This window comes from Glossina fuscipes, unplaced genomic scaffold, assembly GCF_014805625.2.
Source record: "Glossina fuscipes isolate IAEA_lab_2018 unplaced genomic scaffold, Yale_Gfus_2 0, whole genome shotgun sequence".
NCBI classification, from domain to species: Eukaryota; Metazoa; Arthropoda; class Insecta; order Diptera; family Glossinidae; genus Glossina; species Glossina fuscipes.
In genome coordinates this window covers 32,308,345-32,323,577 of record NW_023998414.1, presented here as the reverse complement: position 1 = coordinate 32,323,577, position 15,233 = coordinate 32,308,345, and the positions used below count along the sequence as shown (strand labels likewise).

General features: G+C 34.1%; 2 protein-coding genes across 2 annotated transcripts in view; one reads left to right on the top strand and one right to left on the bottom strand.

Moving 5' to 3' along the window:
- Nucleotides 1–13: 13 nt before the first annotated feature.
- Nucleotides 14–983, top strand: LOC119640322. The gene is made up of 2 exons (XM_038038262.1): nucleotides 14–605; nucleotides 676–983. Exons 1-2 carry the CDS (start codon nucleotides 416–418, stop codon nucleotides 981–983), a joined length of 498 nt encoding a protein of 165 aa, XP_037894190.1. The 5' UTR covers nucleotides 14–415.
- A 7,839-nt stretch (nucleotides 984–8,822) lies between these two features.
- The window catches only part of LOC119637557 (NPC intracellular cholesterol transporter 1 homolog 1b), a 24,085-nt gene continuing 17,674 nt past the window's right edge, over nucleotides 8,823–15,233 (bottom strand). Inside the window, exons 2-8 of the mRNA XM_038033647.1 lie at nucleotides 11,924–12,846; nucleotides 11,558–11,859; nucleotides 10,532–11,476; nucleotides 10,167–10,466; nucleotides 9,980–10,089; nucleotides 9,762–9,916; nucleotides 8,823–9,699 (exon numbers count right to left, since the gene is read on the bottom strand). Of these exons, the coding sequence (XP_037889575.1) occupies nucleotides 8,989–9,699; nucleotides 9,762–9,916; nucleotides 9,980–10,089; nucleotides 10,167–10,466; nucleotides 10,532–11,476; nucleotides 11,558–11,859; nucleotides 11,924–12,846 (3,446 nt within the window). The 3' untranslated portion in view covers nucleotides 8,823–8,988. The remainder of the gene's footprint in view (nucleotides 9,700–9,761; nucleotides 9,917–9,979; nucleotides 10,090–10,166; nucleotides 10,467–10,531; nucleotides 11,477–11,557; nucleotides 11,860–11,923; nucleotides 12,847–15,233) is intronic.

The window sequence follows — 15,233 nt, the reverse complement described above, 5'->3', positions numbered from 1 at the left end:
AAAAAAAAAAAATAATAATAATAAATAATAAAAAACAAAAAAAAAAAAAGGTTGTATCCACAAATCTAAACATAAACATGTACACATTCAGCTTAGTCAAGAGAAAAAGCAAAAAAAAAAAAAAAAAAAAAAAAACAAAAACAAAAAAAGACTGTAAAAGACAAATGCATTTTTGTAAATATCAACCAGTTCAATGGCACGCAACCACAATTAGATTATTAATAAAAAAATGATTATAAAACTTTATTGCTAAACAATGTTAAAGTTAAAGTTTCTCTATTTGATATATTGTATTTATTATTATGAATGAAAGCATATGACAAGTACACGAAACACAGGTAAATCACTTTTTCATTATTGTCGTAAATCTTAGTTATATAGAGTCGGTGCATGTGCGAGCAGCGTATTATAAGCAATGAGCGCTAGTTTACCCCTTGTCGCAAATAATCATGAAAAATCTAAGCAACAACAAAGTAAGGTTAACGGTAACGGGCAAAAATATGAATCGAGACATCAGTTACCGTATCTTTTTGAAAAGGAATTAATTAATAAACAAAACAAATACATACATATCCATGAGACGTTTATACCCTGTGCGGTGAAGAGTAAGAAAAAAAAAAATCTATCGAAAATTTTGCAATTAATATCGCCCTGATCAATTACACTTCATTTCAGCTAATAATGCTATTGGTAAATTTTATATTAATCGTGATCAGCTTAAACCGATTAAATACATTTCCTACTTAAAGTTACTTGAACGTTTAGAATATAATAAATTTTTACCTTCTGGCATGCCTCGATTAGAAAGTCAGGTATATGGTTGGATGCCGTGTAATGTTAAGAGAAGTGCAATTCTCGGACAATTGAATTACATCAATGCTCCAAAACGTCGATGTTACCTAACCATACACGGTGAAAAACTTCATAATGAAACAATTACCGAAAGGACTCCTTTCAATGGAGTACGATTTCTTTTACAATAATTATCTTATATAATAAAAATATAATAAATGTATGGGTTTTATGTGTGCATGTGTATGTAAATTGTAGTTTTTAAAAAGAAAGTTTTCAAAAAAAAAAAAATAAATAAATAAAAAATAAATAAATAATTTCACATTTAGTTTCTTCTATACTTAATTTTTAATTGGGTTTGAAAAAAAATTATGCAACTCTTTCCAGCAAAATGGTCTGTATATTGAAAGAGATCAACGATATTCAGAGATATGAATAATCGTCGGTATAAATGAATACGCAACGAAACGATTTAAAAAAAAAAAAAAAAAAAAAAAAAAAAAAAAAAAAAAAAAAAAAAAACCATTTATTAATAGCATATGTATTTTATGTCCTCTACATCATCGAAGATAAAATAAATCGTTACCCAGCGATTATCAGAATTATCAGAGCAAATAGAAAATACCGACAAAAGTGTTACTAAACAAAGGCGGGCAGTGATCCTGTATCGGAATTTGAGTCCTATATAAATTCAAAAGCTAAGTTTAAATTGATTAAATTACTTACTATTTTTATATATGCAATAATTAAACCGTTATTTTTTCATTATATTAAATGTATTACACTTATTTTATGTTGAATAAATGCCTATAAAAGCCGATTATTATCGATTTAAATGACTTTCTACGCAAAAAATTTTCATTTCTATTTTTCAAAGTTTCATGGGGTATGTATTTAGAATATACATACATACATATATATATATATATATATACACTCTACACCCCCCGTATGATATATTATTAAATGCATCCAGATATATGTAAAATCGAGAAGAACTTTGGGGAATAGAAATACCGTTTGCTATAACGATCGAAGTGATGTGTTAACCCATCGATATTCAAAGTTTTTCATTGTAAAAAGAAAATATCAAAAGTATTAACCACATGGGATGTCACAGTAATTGGTTACCTTTTTATTTGGCTAAAGTGAATTGTATTAAAATAGTTGAACAATTTTTTCTCTATTCAAATAGAGTATAAAGATAAGGCAAAGTGGAAATTGGAGTTTTTCCGTGCTTTAGAATAGCTTCTAAGATTTATGTCTTTACCCAGATGCGTCCGCTGCAAAAATAAAATCGAATTCGATACTTTGTCGTTATTTTCGCTGCTTTTCACTTTTAATAACTACAACAAATATTATTATTATTATTATTATTGTTGTTATTAATATCGCTAGAGAAATAAATTCTACGACTAAAGTCTTAAAGCACTAGCATGTAAGTCTATCGGGCTTTATTAAAAAACTCTACCGTCCTTGAAATTCGAACCCACGACCATTGAGTTGCTAGTCGAGATTCCTCGCCTTCGGCCACTTAGGCGGATTACAACAAATAACCCTCCCAAAAATGTACTGAAAGTTTCACAAGAAAATTATTCTTACAGAGCATTTTTAATTGAGGGAAGCCTTCAATACCAAGCCTCTCCTGATTTCGCCCATTAAATCCTTTTATCAGCATGTATGTTTTCGTGATTCATATCAAAAGTAGGCAGCTGATATGAAACGTGGTCCCATAAAGTGAATGTATTATCGATAGGCTTGCCCTCTTCACTAAGAGTGATTTTGTGGTCACAATCATCGATTTCCTAGACAAGGATTAGAACTTATCCAACAAAAGTTGCTTCGGTTATTCCGCACCTTTTTCTACAAGCTAAGGACAGATATGTCGAATCGCTGAAAATAGAAGGTAATCGAAAAATTCATATCATTCAAGCATCTTTTCTTGCACCTCTGACCATCTGAGCATCATTGGCATGAAATTTTGTTATTAATTTCATTGTTCGCTTCGCAATGATCAACCGACGCTATCACAGCTTAAGTTACAGTGACGGAACCACACACTTGTAAAAGTGTCTAAAATTAGCGCTTATTCACATGCCACGATTAAAAGTGGGCTTGACAATTTTGCAAGGAATCTACAATAAGTACAACAACATCATCTCAAAGTTCATGAGAAAAATGGGGATCCATTCGATAATATTGATATTGGACAATGCCACATACGTTTTATAGATTTTTTAGATGACTTGAATATTATAGGGTGTGTGGGGAAAGGATCCATTGCTTGAACGAAATTTTTTTTTAGTCAAGGACGTAAAAGTTTTCCGACAGTTTGTAATGGACATTTTTACTACATACCAAGTGACGCGTAGTTCAATAAAGCTTGAAGATAATTCCTCAGTGCTTCTATTTTCGATGTTCCGCTACCGTGGGAACCAGAAACACTATTAACAACTGACGTATATTATGTAACAACATATTATTGTGACAACAATCTAAATAAAATTTTTCCTGGCAAAGTGATCTTACACAGGATTTATCGGAATTTCTTTTCGAAGTAGATACTGGCAACAGAACGTTTAAGATGCATTTACACTTTCTGCAGCCATAAGTATAGCTGCACGATAATCCATTATTTAGTGGAATGACTCTGTGGAAGAGCAAGTGCTTTGTGCGTTTAATGGTAACCCATGCCCTGGCCGTTAGAAGAAGTGCTCTTCCCGAAAAGTGGATTTGATCAGAAATGGCTCTCAGAGTAAGAATTGCAATTGAAGGAGTGAGCCCAGTCTTAATAACCTATTTTGAAATGTCTGCATTTTTCCTGAATATGTTTGAGAAGGTTATAGGAAGAATAAACTCCACTTTTGGGCGCACTATGAGAGATTATTGAGAGGATTATAAGTGGTTAGGGCTTTTTAGGGGACAGATCTGCTCGATTAATTGTGAAAAGCTTCCGGATTGACAGCAATTAAAAGCTCTTCCACAGCGTTGTTGTAAAGTTTTCCAGTCGTATATGATTCTGTACATAAATTGAAATGCTCTTCGCTCTGCTTTGGCTCTTTTTAATTCTTCAGGGTAGCAGAAAGCGCTACTTTACATAAAGTTAGGTTGAAAGTCGCATAAGAATTATGAAAGAGATTGGTTTTAGCAGACAGGTTCTCAACAATTTTATCAAATCGTGCTACAATTGAAACAGTTAAGGAATCATTAGCTTGTTGCCAAATATGTGTTCTACCATCTTCAACTGCGTGTAACCTGACTGTGTACGGGTAAGGAGCTACCCGGAAAGAAATCCCCTTCATTGCAGGAGTAGCACTGCCCATGACTAGGACAAGTAGCTTTAGTATACCTACAAGAGAGCATAACAACAACTTTCTCACTTCGTTTTTCTCAGCCATTGTTAGCAAATATATAATCGATTCATAGCATGTTGGTTGAACTGTATTGTTGATAAGTAAAGGAGCGGACCGGAATAATGTTTTCGCAAACTAAGTGGTGGATCCTCTCCGCACCCATGAAATCAACTTTGACTTTGTGAGGACACTATATAAGCTTACAGATCTAAATTTGGTCAAAAAGTTTAAATCTTTGCCTACCTTAAGAGTTGATACATATTTGGCGAGCCGCCACAGATTTCTATCAAAGAAGCAATTTGATATTATGGTACGCAAACTGACGGTTTTATAGTGAGATTATCGTTATGCATTGATGAACTAAACGGGTCGTGAATTTCGACTGGTATAAATCGTAGCAATGACGCGAGCTCCCTATTTCCTTTAATTTTCCTAAGCAGAGAGAGATTTATCTCCGCTCTGAGTTTTCCTAAACTCATTATAATTTTTTGCGGGTAGGATAAAATGCCGTTTCAATATGGTTTTGGTATGTGTGCATTGACACGCTTGAAATTATTTCTAATAACTAATATTTCGCACTAAAGGGTTCTTTTTATTGACATTCTACCTGAATCTACTTTAACAAACTGGACAAACTGTTCCACAAAGATTTGTAAGAGTTGAAAATTTTAAACTTTTGTAGGGAGTCCAGGACTTGTTTTAAAAACAGTTCGACTATGATGAGTTTTGTCTAGAGGGGTATTTAAAATTTTCCATCGAAAAGATACAATTGTTTAGATAGTGAAGGCAACGCCAAAAACCCCTGCGGTTGCATTGGAATTGTTTAGATATTCAATTCACATTTCTCTGTTGGACGAAATTAAAATTTTCATAGAAATAATCCGTAGAATTGAAATCAGCCGGCAGGATAACATTTTGTTCTCAGGTTTGTTTTGTGAAAGATTTGAATGCCGATGTTCGAAGGCAGTAACACGAAACAATAATTGTGTTAAGATTTAGCTTAAAAGCCTTGATCAAGGCAAGGTCAGAAGCAGAGTTGCAATGAACCTGTTTAAAACGGTTTCTTTTTTTTTTGTTTTTTTTTGTTTTTAGAAAAAGGCTCACACCATCCATTCCATCGGAAAAGATTAACCAAAAAGAGTGCGCAAAAGAAAAGACAATTTGATAGGAATAGCAAAAAATACATTTCAAAAGAGAATGTTTTACTTTGGGCAGAATTGAGAAAAAATATATATATATATATCTAAAAGAAGATGACATTATTTCCGATTATTTGACTAATTTTATAGAAAACAATATTTCGATTGATTTTGATATCGATGCCTTTAATCGTCAATAAAAAGGCTTCTGGAACGATAGGTGTATGTTTTATAGCATTCAACTTATGTTTCTTTGGTATAATTATATAGATAATGTGCGCCTTTTGCTAGTCGCATCAAACTATTTTAATCTATACGATTTGTCGTATAACGGTAAATTATATACTACAACAATAAAAGAATTGCTTTGGTTTTTAGGCGTGTGGGTTATCAGTTCGCAGTAAATGAAAATGTAAAGAATTGATTTTTGGTCAAAAAACGCTGTATTTGGGACTGTAGTGTATCAGTATGTTTGTGAAATTAATGTTTTTTTCCTTATCAGAACGGGATAACATTTCTTCACTCTCAGACATTTTAGTTTTATTTGTACCTTCTTTGCGACCAGACGTATTATTGTAATCATTTTCAAACCCCTTCTTGGTTGACAACACTTGACTTTTGTCCAGCTTTAAGCTGAAGAGGGGCAGTTTGTATTTTTTGATGCAATTCAAAATAAGCAAGAACATTATAGTCGGTTAAGATTGACAAACAGATACCCTACACCAATTCGCCTAATAAGGTTACTCAATAATTTCGGTAATAATACATCAAAAATTACGCATTATTTACATGCAAAGGCATACTTTTCATGAAAGCCCGGAGGTGCCGAAAACATCGCATAACGTAATCCGAATTTAGCAAACTTCATTTACTTCATACAAATGTTTTTTTTTTTTTTTTTTATTATTTTTTCATTTTCGTCACAAAAAACCTCGAAAGTGAACTTTCTTTCCATATAAGGGCTTGCTTTTCATGGTCACCTCATATATATGTGTTAGGGTCGAAAAAACTGACCTATGCAATTCAAATTCCGTGCCGTTAACTCTTTTGCTAAGATATTAAATACTAAACCTTCACCTGAAGGGCTTACTATTCATGAAAAATCTTATAAAGGGTTTGCTTCACTTAATTTTCATGTCAAACTACTACCATGACTAAATTTTCGTCGTAAAGCATTACCAATTATCCTGAGAATCCTTATATGCGGTAGTATCCGAAACTTGATAAGGTTGTTTCCTTTGTCAATTTACTTTCTGTAAACTAATTTCACCATGAAATATTGAAAATTAGACCTTTCTACCATATAAAGATTCAGTTTTTGTATGAACGGTTATATGAGAGCGAATCCAAACAATTAACGTAGCCGATCCAAAATTTTCACATCAACTTAGAATACCGAAATACTATTACTCAGCGTCTTTTTAAAATAAGGCGTTATATGGGGAGTCGCCGAAAAAGCAGACCAATCCGAATCGTTTTCAATAGCGTTCGTCTTTGGATCAAATTTGCGTCAGCGAACTAAATTTCATCAAAACACCTCAAAAATTGCTGCTCGAACACAAGCACACAGGGACAGATATCAGACAGAGTGGGTATCGTCCAACGTGCGGGCTTCCATGAAAAGTATATCTTTGCATAAATATACATCGCGAATAACCGTACTAGGCGAAGTGTTGTAGGGAATTGAATGGTCGTTCTTGTTAGGACTAGATTCGTAGTCCTGGATTGTGAATGTTAGGATATCGTGGATTTTATTTGCAAGATATATTTAAAAACCCCTCAATACTTCTCTTCAAGTTCTCTTTTCAACTGCAACGATTTTACTGTGTGTTTACCTTAGATTAATGTTCTGTTTCCGTTACCTTTTTTAAGCCGTCCTTCACCTTCATCATATATTATTCTGATATTCTTGTTAATCCTTTTATCTGTTACTTTTCCCGAGAATTGTTGTTAATCTTTTCGTCAAGCACGAGCCATATAAGACGTCGTCTTTTTATGACTCCGTCAGGTAAAATACCGCAAATCTTTATTTATTTACTTTCAACATTTTAAGAAATTTCGCATTCAACAAAATTAAGCAGTTTTCACGGAAGTTTATTTCAACAAACATATGATGTGAATGCATTTCACTAGTGTAGCTTCATTGATACGACCGTTGAATAGATATGAGATTGAGAGCAGTTAGGATGCTTTCAAAAGCTTCTCCCAAGAATGAAGTCTTACGATTATGGAACCACTAATTTTCTTGCCCTTTAACGGCTGTCATTTCGCCACAAGTAATATGCAAAACGTGTAATTCTGTCTTCGACAGATGCAGCGAAAGATGCTCTTTTGCGAAGAAATCGTCGAAAGAAGAGAATAAAAGAGATTATGGGAAAATGAAGAGTAAAAGTATGTTAGGAACTCTCTATAACATACCATCGTCCATTTTAAATACGATTTTTCAAATCGACAAATTATTCGAATAATTTTCATTCCTCTCATCCGAATTTTTTACAACACATTTAGAATAACATCCTGAAGACGAGAAGCACGTAGGAAATTTTTATTTAAGTAAAATTTAGACATTATTTATTAAAGACTAAGTGAAAACAGTATAGTGGTACGCGGCGCACTACTAAACGCCCTACATTTGATTTTGCTTAAGCATATTGATTTATCATATTTCATCGAAATATCTCGCAAATTGCAATATGTAGGATGAACACAAAAAGACAAAGTGGACAGACAGACAGACAAGCTTAGATCGATTCAGAAAGTGATTGTGAAACGATCGGTATAATAAAAGTAAATCTTTAAAATTTATTGCGTGTTGCAACCGTACGCACATGCTTGCACATGATGTACATTGTATCACAGGTGATGTTGGGTATAAAGAATACCTAGTGTGGTAAAAATTGAACATTTTTATTAAAATATTTTTCAATCACTTAAAAAATCGTATTTGCCCAGCTATTAACATTTACATTAAATATTTATTTTTATACGCATCACCGAAGGACGAGGGGTATGCACATTTAGTCCAAATATTTGCAACGCCTAGAAGGAAGTTCTCTGAAGCGACCCCAAAAAGTATATTTTTTCTTGATCAGCATCAAATTTAGAATCGGTTTAAGCATTTCCTGTTATAAACATTCTCCTGGCCGCGAAAATTTAACAATAGATTTCAAGATTCGATGCTCTTGCACGACGGTTGGTATTGAAAATGGGCTAAATCGATTGAAGGATACGCCTACAGTGCTAGATAAATTGAGAGCAATTTTCCTTGCTTTTCGAAAGAAAAGTTTTTTGCAGAAGTTGTGTGTGTGTGTATGTAGAAATTTTGCAAAAGTATTTCGTACATTTTTTTGATACTTAATGGTATGCTTCCATATCTTCCATACCAAAAAAATTTATTAAATAATTGGACTTTATTTTGGACTGTCAAAATGGCGCTTTAGCCCTTTAATATCGCCAAATAATACACACATACATTTTCGAATATTTACCTATATATGTATTTTAAATATTATTAAATAAATAAAATTGAGTTTATTCAATGACATGTTCCGTCTTCTAAATGATACGGATTGTAGCAAAATAATGAATAGCCAGAGATCCACATTATTCGAATTTGCAACTCTGCTAACCCTTTTATAATCACTTGAGACACATATGTTGTTAAGGAGATGCGTATTTATCTATATTTAGATTTTTTAGATTAATTAAGAACGTCTAGGTCCGTAAAAGCTTAAGATAACCGGTAATAGAATTAGGCCGTGCGCAGCTCCAATTAAGACAATACCCAGATACATACGAAAATAGAAAATTTGAAAAACTTTTGAATTCGAAAAAGCCAAGACTAAAATTCCAGCGAATTTTGTTAATGTGATCCCAGAGAATACACTACTACCCATAGAGGCTAAAGAATGTTGAGCTCGTTCTTGATTGCTGCCATCAGCATTTTTATACGCTCTTATAATATGTGAGACAAATTCAACACCTATACCCATACAGACAACTAAATTAACTAACGAAATGGCATTTAATGCAATATTCCAAATCCACATCATACCACACATGTTAATCAATATGAGTAAAACCATTCCGGTGACTAAGAGAGCCGATATCAAATCGAACGCAGTGATAAACAAAGTCACTACGAATATTGCCAATAAAGACATTGCTAATGAAAATAATGCATCTTGCCATATCGTTAAATACTGTTCATAATAAATGAAAAATATGCAATAAGGAAAAATCGTGGCATTTACACCATTCTCAAGCAACATCTGATTGATATCATTGGCTATTCGACGAGTTTCTCGTACGGTTGAATAAAACTCTCTAGACGTTGTGGCAACAGTTGAATATTCCATAAAGTATGTATCGAGAACTGTACTATCTCCCTTTTCATCCAAAGTATAAATAACGGCCTATGTTGAAAAAAAAAACATTAACATTAATTCATATATATGCATTTCCATCAAAGACTTACGTCAGCGTAAGAAGCTCCACCCGCCTTAGCGCATTGTGCATTGGGTAAATCAGTTAAAAAATACGAAACATATTTTCTGAATGTGCCCGATGTAGGTCGCAATCTATCCTCTTCAAATTGCCTTGGACACGGAATGCAATTTTCATCTCTTGAATCTGTAATGGCATATATATACTTGCTATATATATATATTTAATAATCATTATTGGGAAATTTACTGCTTGGGCAAAAACTCTGATTTGTTATATTTATTTTACAGCATTCGTCTACGCTCAACCAGTCAATGTAGTCATCGAGCCAAGATGAGGCAGGTCGGCTCAAATGAGTTCTATGCAAAAAGTTTTAATATTAACAGTTACAACTGTTCTCTTCTTTAACATATTTCATGCTTGCGTCCACACTTACATTTCAGGATAGCGCGATTGAACATATAGTTGCATCGACAGTGAATTGTTATTACATCTGACACCGCTGCAAATTAAATTCTGTTGACTTCGGTTTGCGTAATCAAGTCCTTGTCTTAGTACCCAATATACTGGAGCACCCATTGACAGCAAGTCACGCATATAATTAAAATATTTCACTAAATGTGAGCTCTGCGGCATTGACATCTCCTGCTCTAATCCGATTTCAAGATTCGGTGCCAACGCTAACGAAACACATGTAATGACGAAGAACGCTAACAGCACGACCAATTTAACGTTTCTATAATATTATGTTCGCAATTGAAATTTACGGTAACATTCGAATATAATTTTTTATCTACTCACTTGGATAATAGAAATGGCGAATAAAATTTTGAGAAAAATCTCTCCAGCAACCCATTCGCGTTACTAGTTGTCATATTCGATTTAGTATCTACGGTGAAACAACATAATAGATCAAGACGTCCCGATTCTTGGCGACGTTCGTTTAATGTCATAATAGCCAGGAATGCGCTGATTTGCAAAAGGAAATCGACGAGTACGGCAACGGCAGCGTACATAGCAAACGTTTTCACTGCCGGCATATCCGATAACGAGCCGATGCCAAAACAAGCGCATTCTGACACTGTTGTTTGTAATATTGATGGTCCCACTTGACCCATGGTTTCACCAATCGCTCCATGTGAACTATTGTGTTTTTGACGATCTAAACGATTATAGGTGTGAACTATAATAAAAATGTTATCAACGCCAATTGCCAAGACTAAGAACGGAATAACCTCCATGGCCAGCATTGTCGTAGGTATTTTCATATAACTCCAAAAGCCAAGGCTACAAACCACAGATGCTAGTACAATGCAAATGCCACCCGTGGCCAACATTACTTTCGATTCAAGTAGACAATCTTTGAATTTGGTATGCAGCCGACTTAAGGCGATAGTTACATATAAGAGCATCATCATATAGCTAATAACTATTGTAAGCTTTTCTCCATTCGATAATTCTTCAATTGCATCTTGTATTGAACGTTCCGCTGAAAACGCCACATCAATTAAGTCGCTTGTATGATTTTTCATAAAACGTATAAATAGCTTTTCCCATTCCATGTTAAGCTCTAGTAAGTCCCCATTACTAGGATTTTTACCAAGAAATGTAAACACTAGACCGTTAGCAAGCAAATAATTTGGTTCTTCTGCGTTATTTTTGTTTAGCATAGGCATACCACCAACTGCAATAGCCGGCTCAATGGGGCCACCATATGGACCAAAACAATTTTCTAGCATTGGAACCCTTCATATATATATATATATATTTATGCGTTTTTGATTATAATGAGCATATATAGACAATGTCTTTCAATGTCTTACTTACCTCAAGCACTCCTCTAAATGATTTAGATAGTTGATAACGTTTCCATCGGCGTCGTGATATTCCTGTTCGAATAAACTCATATTATTTTGAAAATATCCGTATAGCGATTGAGTGGCGCAATCCTTTAAAGTAGCTTTCTCTTCTGGATGCATAAGTGGTGCGTAACAAACTTTATCTAGACCGACTTCCTTGTCCATACCCAATGATTCGATAGCTTCCTGTAGTTTAAAAGCTTCTGTAAGAAATTTTTTTTCAAAAGCAGGTCCAAATGTTACGTTGCCCTTCGATGTAGTGTGATTGAACTGAGATATTAAAAAACAATTTATTTAGTTTCTATATGCGAACAAATGTATGCTTCATGCTTACGGTGGCGTCGTTTTTTGGTTTAATAAATATTTGATTTGTTCGATAGAAGCGTCCAAAATATGAATCAAAATAATCCTTATCTAGGCGACTTTGACTGTTAGGACCGGCCCACATTTCAACGGGATCTGTGATTATACTCATATAATGCAGACCATAACATAGTCCTGCAACTATCCATGAACATATGGCTAAAATCAGGGTTGGATGTTGAGCACAAAAAGTGCCCCAAAACTTGAATCCATTGTAGAATACATCGTTCAATCGACTAAAGCCTGCAAAATTTGCTCGAATTTTAACTTTGGAACATAAATTCGCAATTAGGGGAATCAGGATAAGAGCGAGAATACCATATAGGCCAGTAAAAGTGAATATATCTATATGCGATATGGGTGCATCGGCTATTGGACAAGAGTGAGGACAATCAATACAGGCGCAGGCATAAGATTTTTGGTAACCTTGTGAGCAATCAAGCGGATATAGTGAAAGGTATTGGTCATCGAAGGATTCATTGAAAAATGAATAATTAATGGGAAATGGAACATAATTATTAATTGTTGTGTCGCCCATAAAATTAAACCATTTACGGTGATTGCAGGTGCGCGCATTGAATGAACCGCAAGCTAAATCCATAGCTGGTCGGCCCGTCTGTGAATGCTGAATACCTTTACAGCTATTGTAAATTTTTTCAGCGGCCTTGTCTTCGATACGATAATCAATGCTTTTCACATAACTGCCTTCGGTACTATGATTACCGAGATAAGGTGTTAAAAATAAACTTTGATTTTGTGCACAATTCATCAAACAAAAGATTAAAGCCATATTTAAACTGCATGTAGGACAACGCGAATAAATCCCATCAATTTGAGACATACCCTGATGCATGATAGAGATCTGATCCGCATCACAACATAATGCTAGCGAATCTGAAATGAAAATATATAAACATCTTACACTTTTACACATCTACGGCCAAAATTATGTGTGAATGTAATAGTGAAATTTTTTTATTCTACCTAACACCTATTTCCATAGTAATTCTAAAGTTGTTCCAACACTATATCACACTAAAGTCAAGAAAAAAAAAAAAAAAAACAAAAAAACAAAATCAGAATATTTCCAAAATTTGGCTTCGGTCATACAATTGCCATATACGGACCGGAACATTAAGAAATCTATTGCTTCAATCTGTAGCTATAGAAAGAACCTTGCAACTACATTTGGAGGGACTAGTGTTATGGACGTCCCTGTAGAATGTATTAGGTATTTGCAAAAGTTTTGATCACTTTTTCATTTTGAAAAAGCATTTTCCGCGGGGCATTGATACACTATATATATATATATATATATATATCATAATCGTTTCCATCATTTTCTACAACATTTTACAATATTTTTGGCAACATGATGATATCATGTCGAAAGAGCTTGTGTTTGTTTGGCAGCAATCCAACTACCGAACCATTTTCGCACTTTTTCAAATTTGCGTGCTAGCCATGCAATGCTACACCGATCTGAATAAGTAGTAATCAGGAGGCGCAATGTCTGGTGTGCAAGCCGGGCGTGCCAAAACTTCCCTTTCGAGCAGCAACAATGTATCGTGAATAACTCTTGCAAAAAGTGGCCAAAAAATGGCATTTTCAGGCAATTCGTGTCGCCACTTTTAAACGATTAAATCCGAAATCTCAAAATTGGGATATGATGAAGCAGCATCATCACAAGCCTCCGAAAATGTCTAGTGGGCTTCAACAACAGATTGCTTCAAATAAACAAATAATGGAATTCAGAAGATCAAAAACAGCTTCACGCGGTTTTATTGGGTCGATGATCGGATCTCTTCTAAACCAATCTGTCTCTTTCAACACGTTATCGCCATGTTGCCGGACAGTAGTAGAAAATGATGTAAAGTCATATTTCAAACTCATCATGAAACAATGATCAAAATTCATGCGAGCACCTAATAAAATTATTTTTGCTGCATACCCATCACCGAACGATGAGGCGCATATTCATCTTGCTAAAAAGATTTGTAACGCTCAGAAGGAAACTTCAGAGATCCCATAAAGTGCACCGATATTCTTAATTAACATCAAATTTTGAATTAATGTTATTTAATGTAGGTTTGTTCGTCTGTATGTATTAAATAATCGATATATTTGGATGGAGTAAGTTAGTAAAAACGGGTTCTTCTAAACTATTTCACTTGCTCTCTCTTACTATGAAAGATTTCGTGTATATTTGTGTATATTAGTCGAGAAGTTTGATTTCGGCAAGCAATCGCTGAGTGTTATCATAAGAAAATCTGTGAGAAAATCTTTTGAAAAATGCCTTTATTTTCGACTATAGTTTTTTTCGAAGAACATATTATGGAAATTAACTTGTTTTCTTAGGCCATAGCCAATCGCGATTTCTACGTCTAAGACGGCACTGAACTTAGTGAATATTGTTTGTCCTTATAATGGAAGCTTACCCTTTAATAGCATTAGTTTTCCAATAGTGATATGTACGGTAATTAAATTTCCTCAGATTGACAATGCGTCATAATTGAGTTGACACGAATATACCGAAATCAGATAACGTTAAGTAACGTGATGGAATGGTCTTATAAGAAGAAATTTGCAAAACACTATCTATTGCATAATTACGATTTGATTTCATTAGATAACCAAAAGTGTTCGTATGAGTCAAATGTGAAAATCGAAATTTAATTATAAAGAATGGAATTTTATTTAACAAGTTCAGCGTGAATGGGCGAAGAATGAAATGTCTTCTAATAAACTGGATATGGTATACATTTCATTATGTTTCCCTTTACGTAAGATGTAAAAATTTTAGAAGTGAATAGCCTTTCGCTGCAAATCATTTGCTGGCTATCGTATTCGTCTTACGAATTCAAAATCCACAAAACCCAAAAAGCCCGACGTACTGTTAGCCATATGAGGAAAGAGAACTATTTTCTTGACGAAATCATTGTCATGGATAAGACCCTCCCCACTTGCCTGGGTTTATTTGTCAATAGAAGAAAAACAAATGTTCGAATTGGACACAACGATCGGTTCTTGACTTGATATGACAATTTCTTACATAATATCATTAAGTTGTATGATTTTTTTTTTTTTTGTTAACAAATGAAGCCCATTTGTAAAAGTTCTTGATAACGCTAATCCACTTTGTTGGCTGGCAATTTTGTTTGCTACATGGGTTTGGACATGGGTTTGATAGAAAGACGCAACAGTTCACACTGTCGGCGTAAGTATCGGAAACGATGATGATGATGATGATGATGATGATGATGATGATGATGATGATGATG

Coding starts and splice junctions, on each gene's coding strand:
- LOC119640322 (XM_038038262.1), top strand. CDS start 416: ATGAGCGCTAGTTTACCCCTTGTCGCAAATAATCATGAAAAATCTAAG. Junction 606..675: donor TATACCCTGTGCGGTGAAGA/GTAAGAAAAAAA, acceptor ACTTCATTTCAG/CTAATAATGCTATTGGTAAA.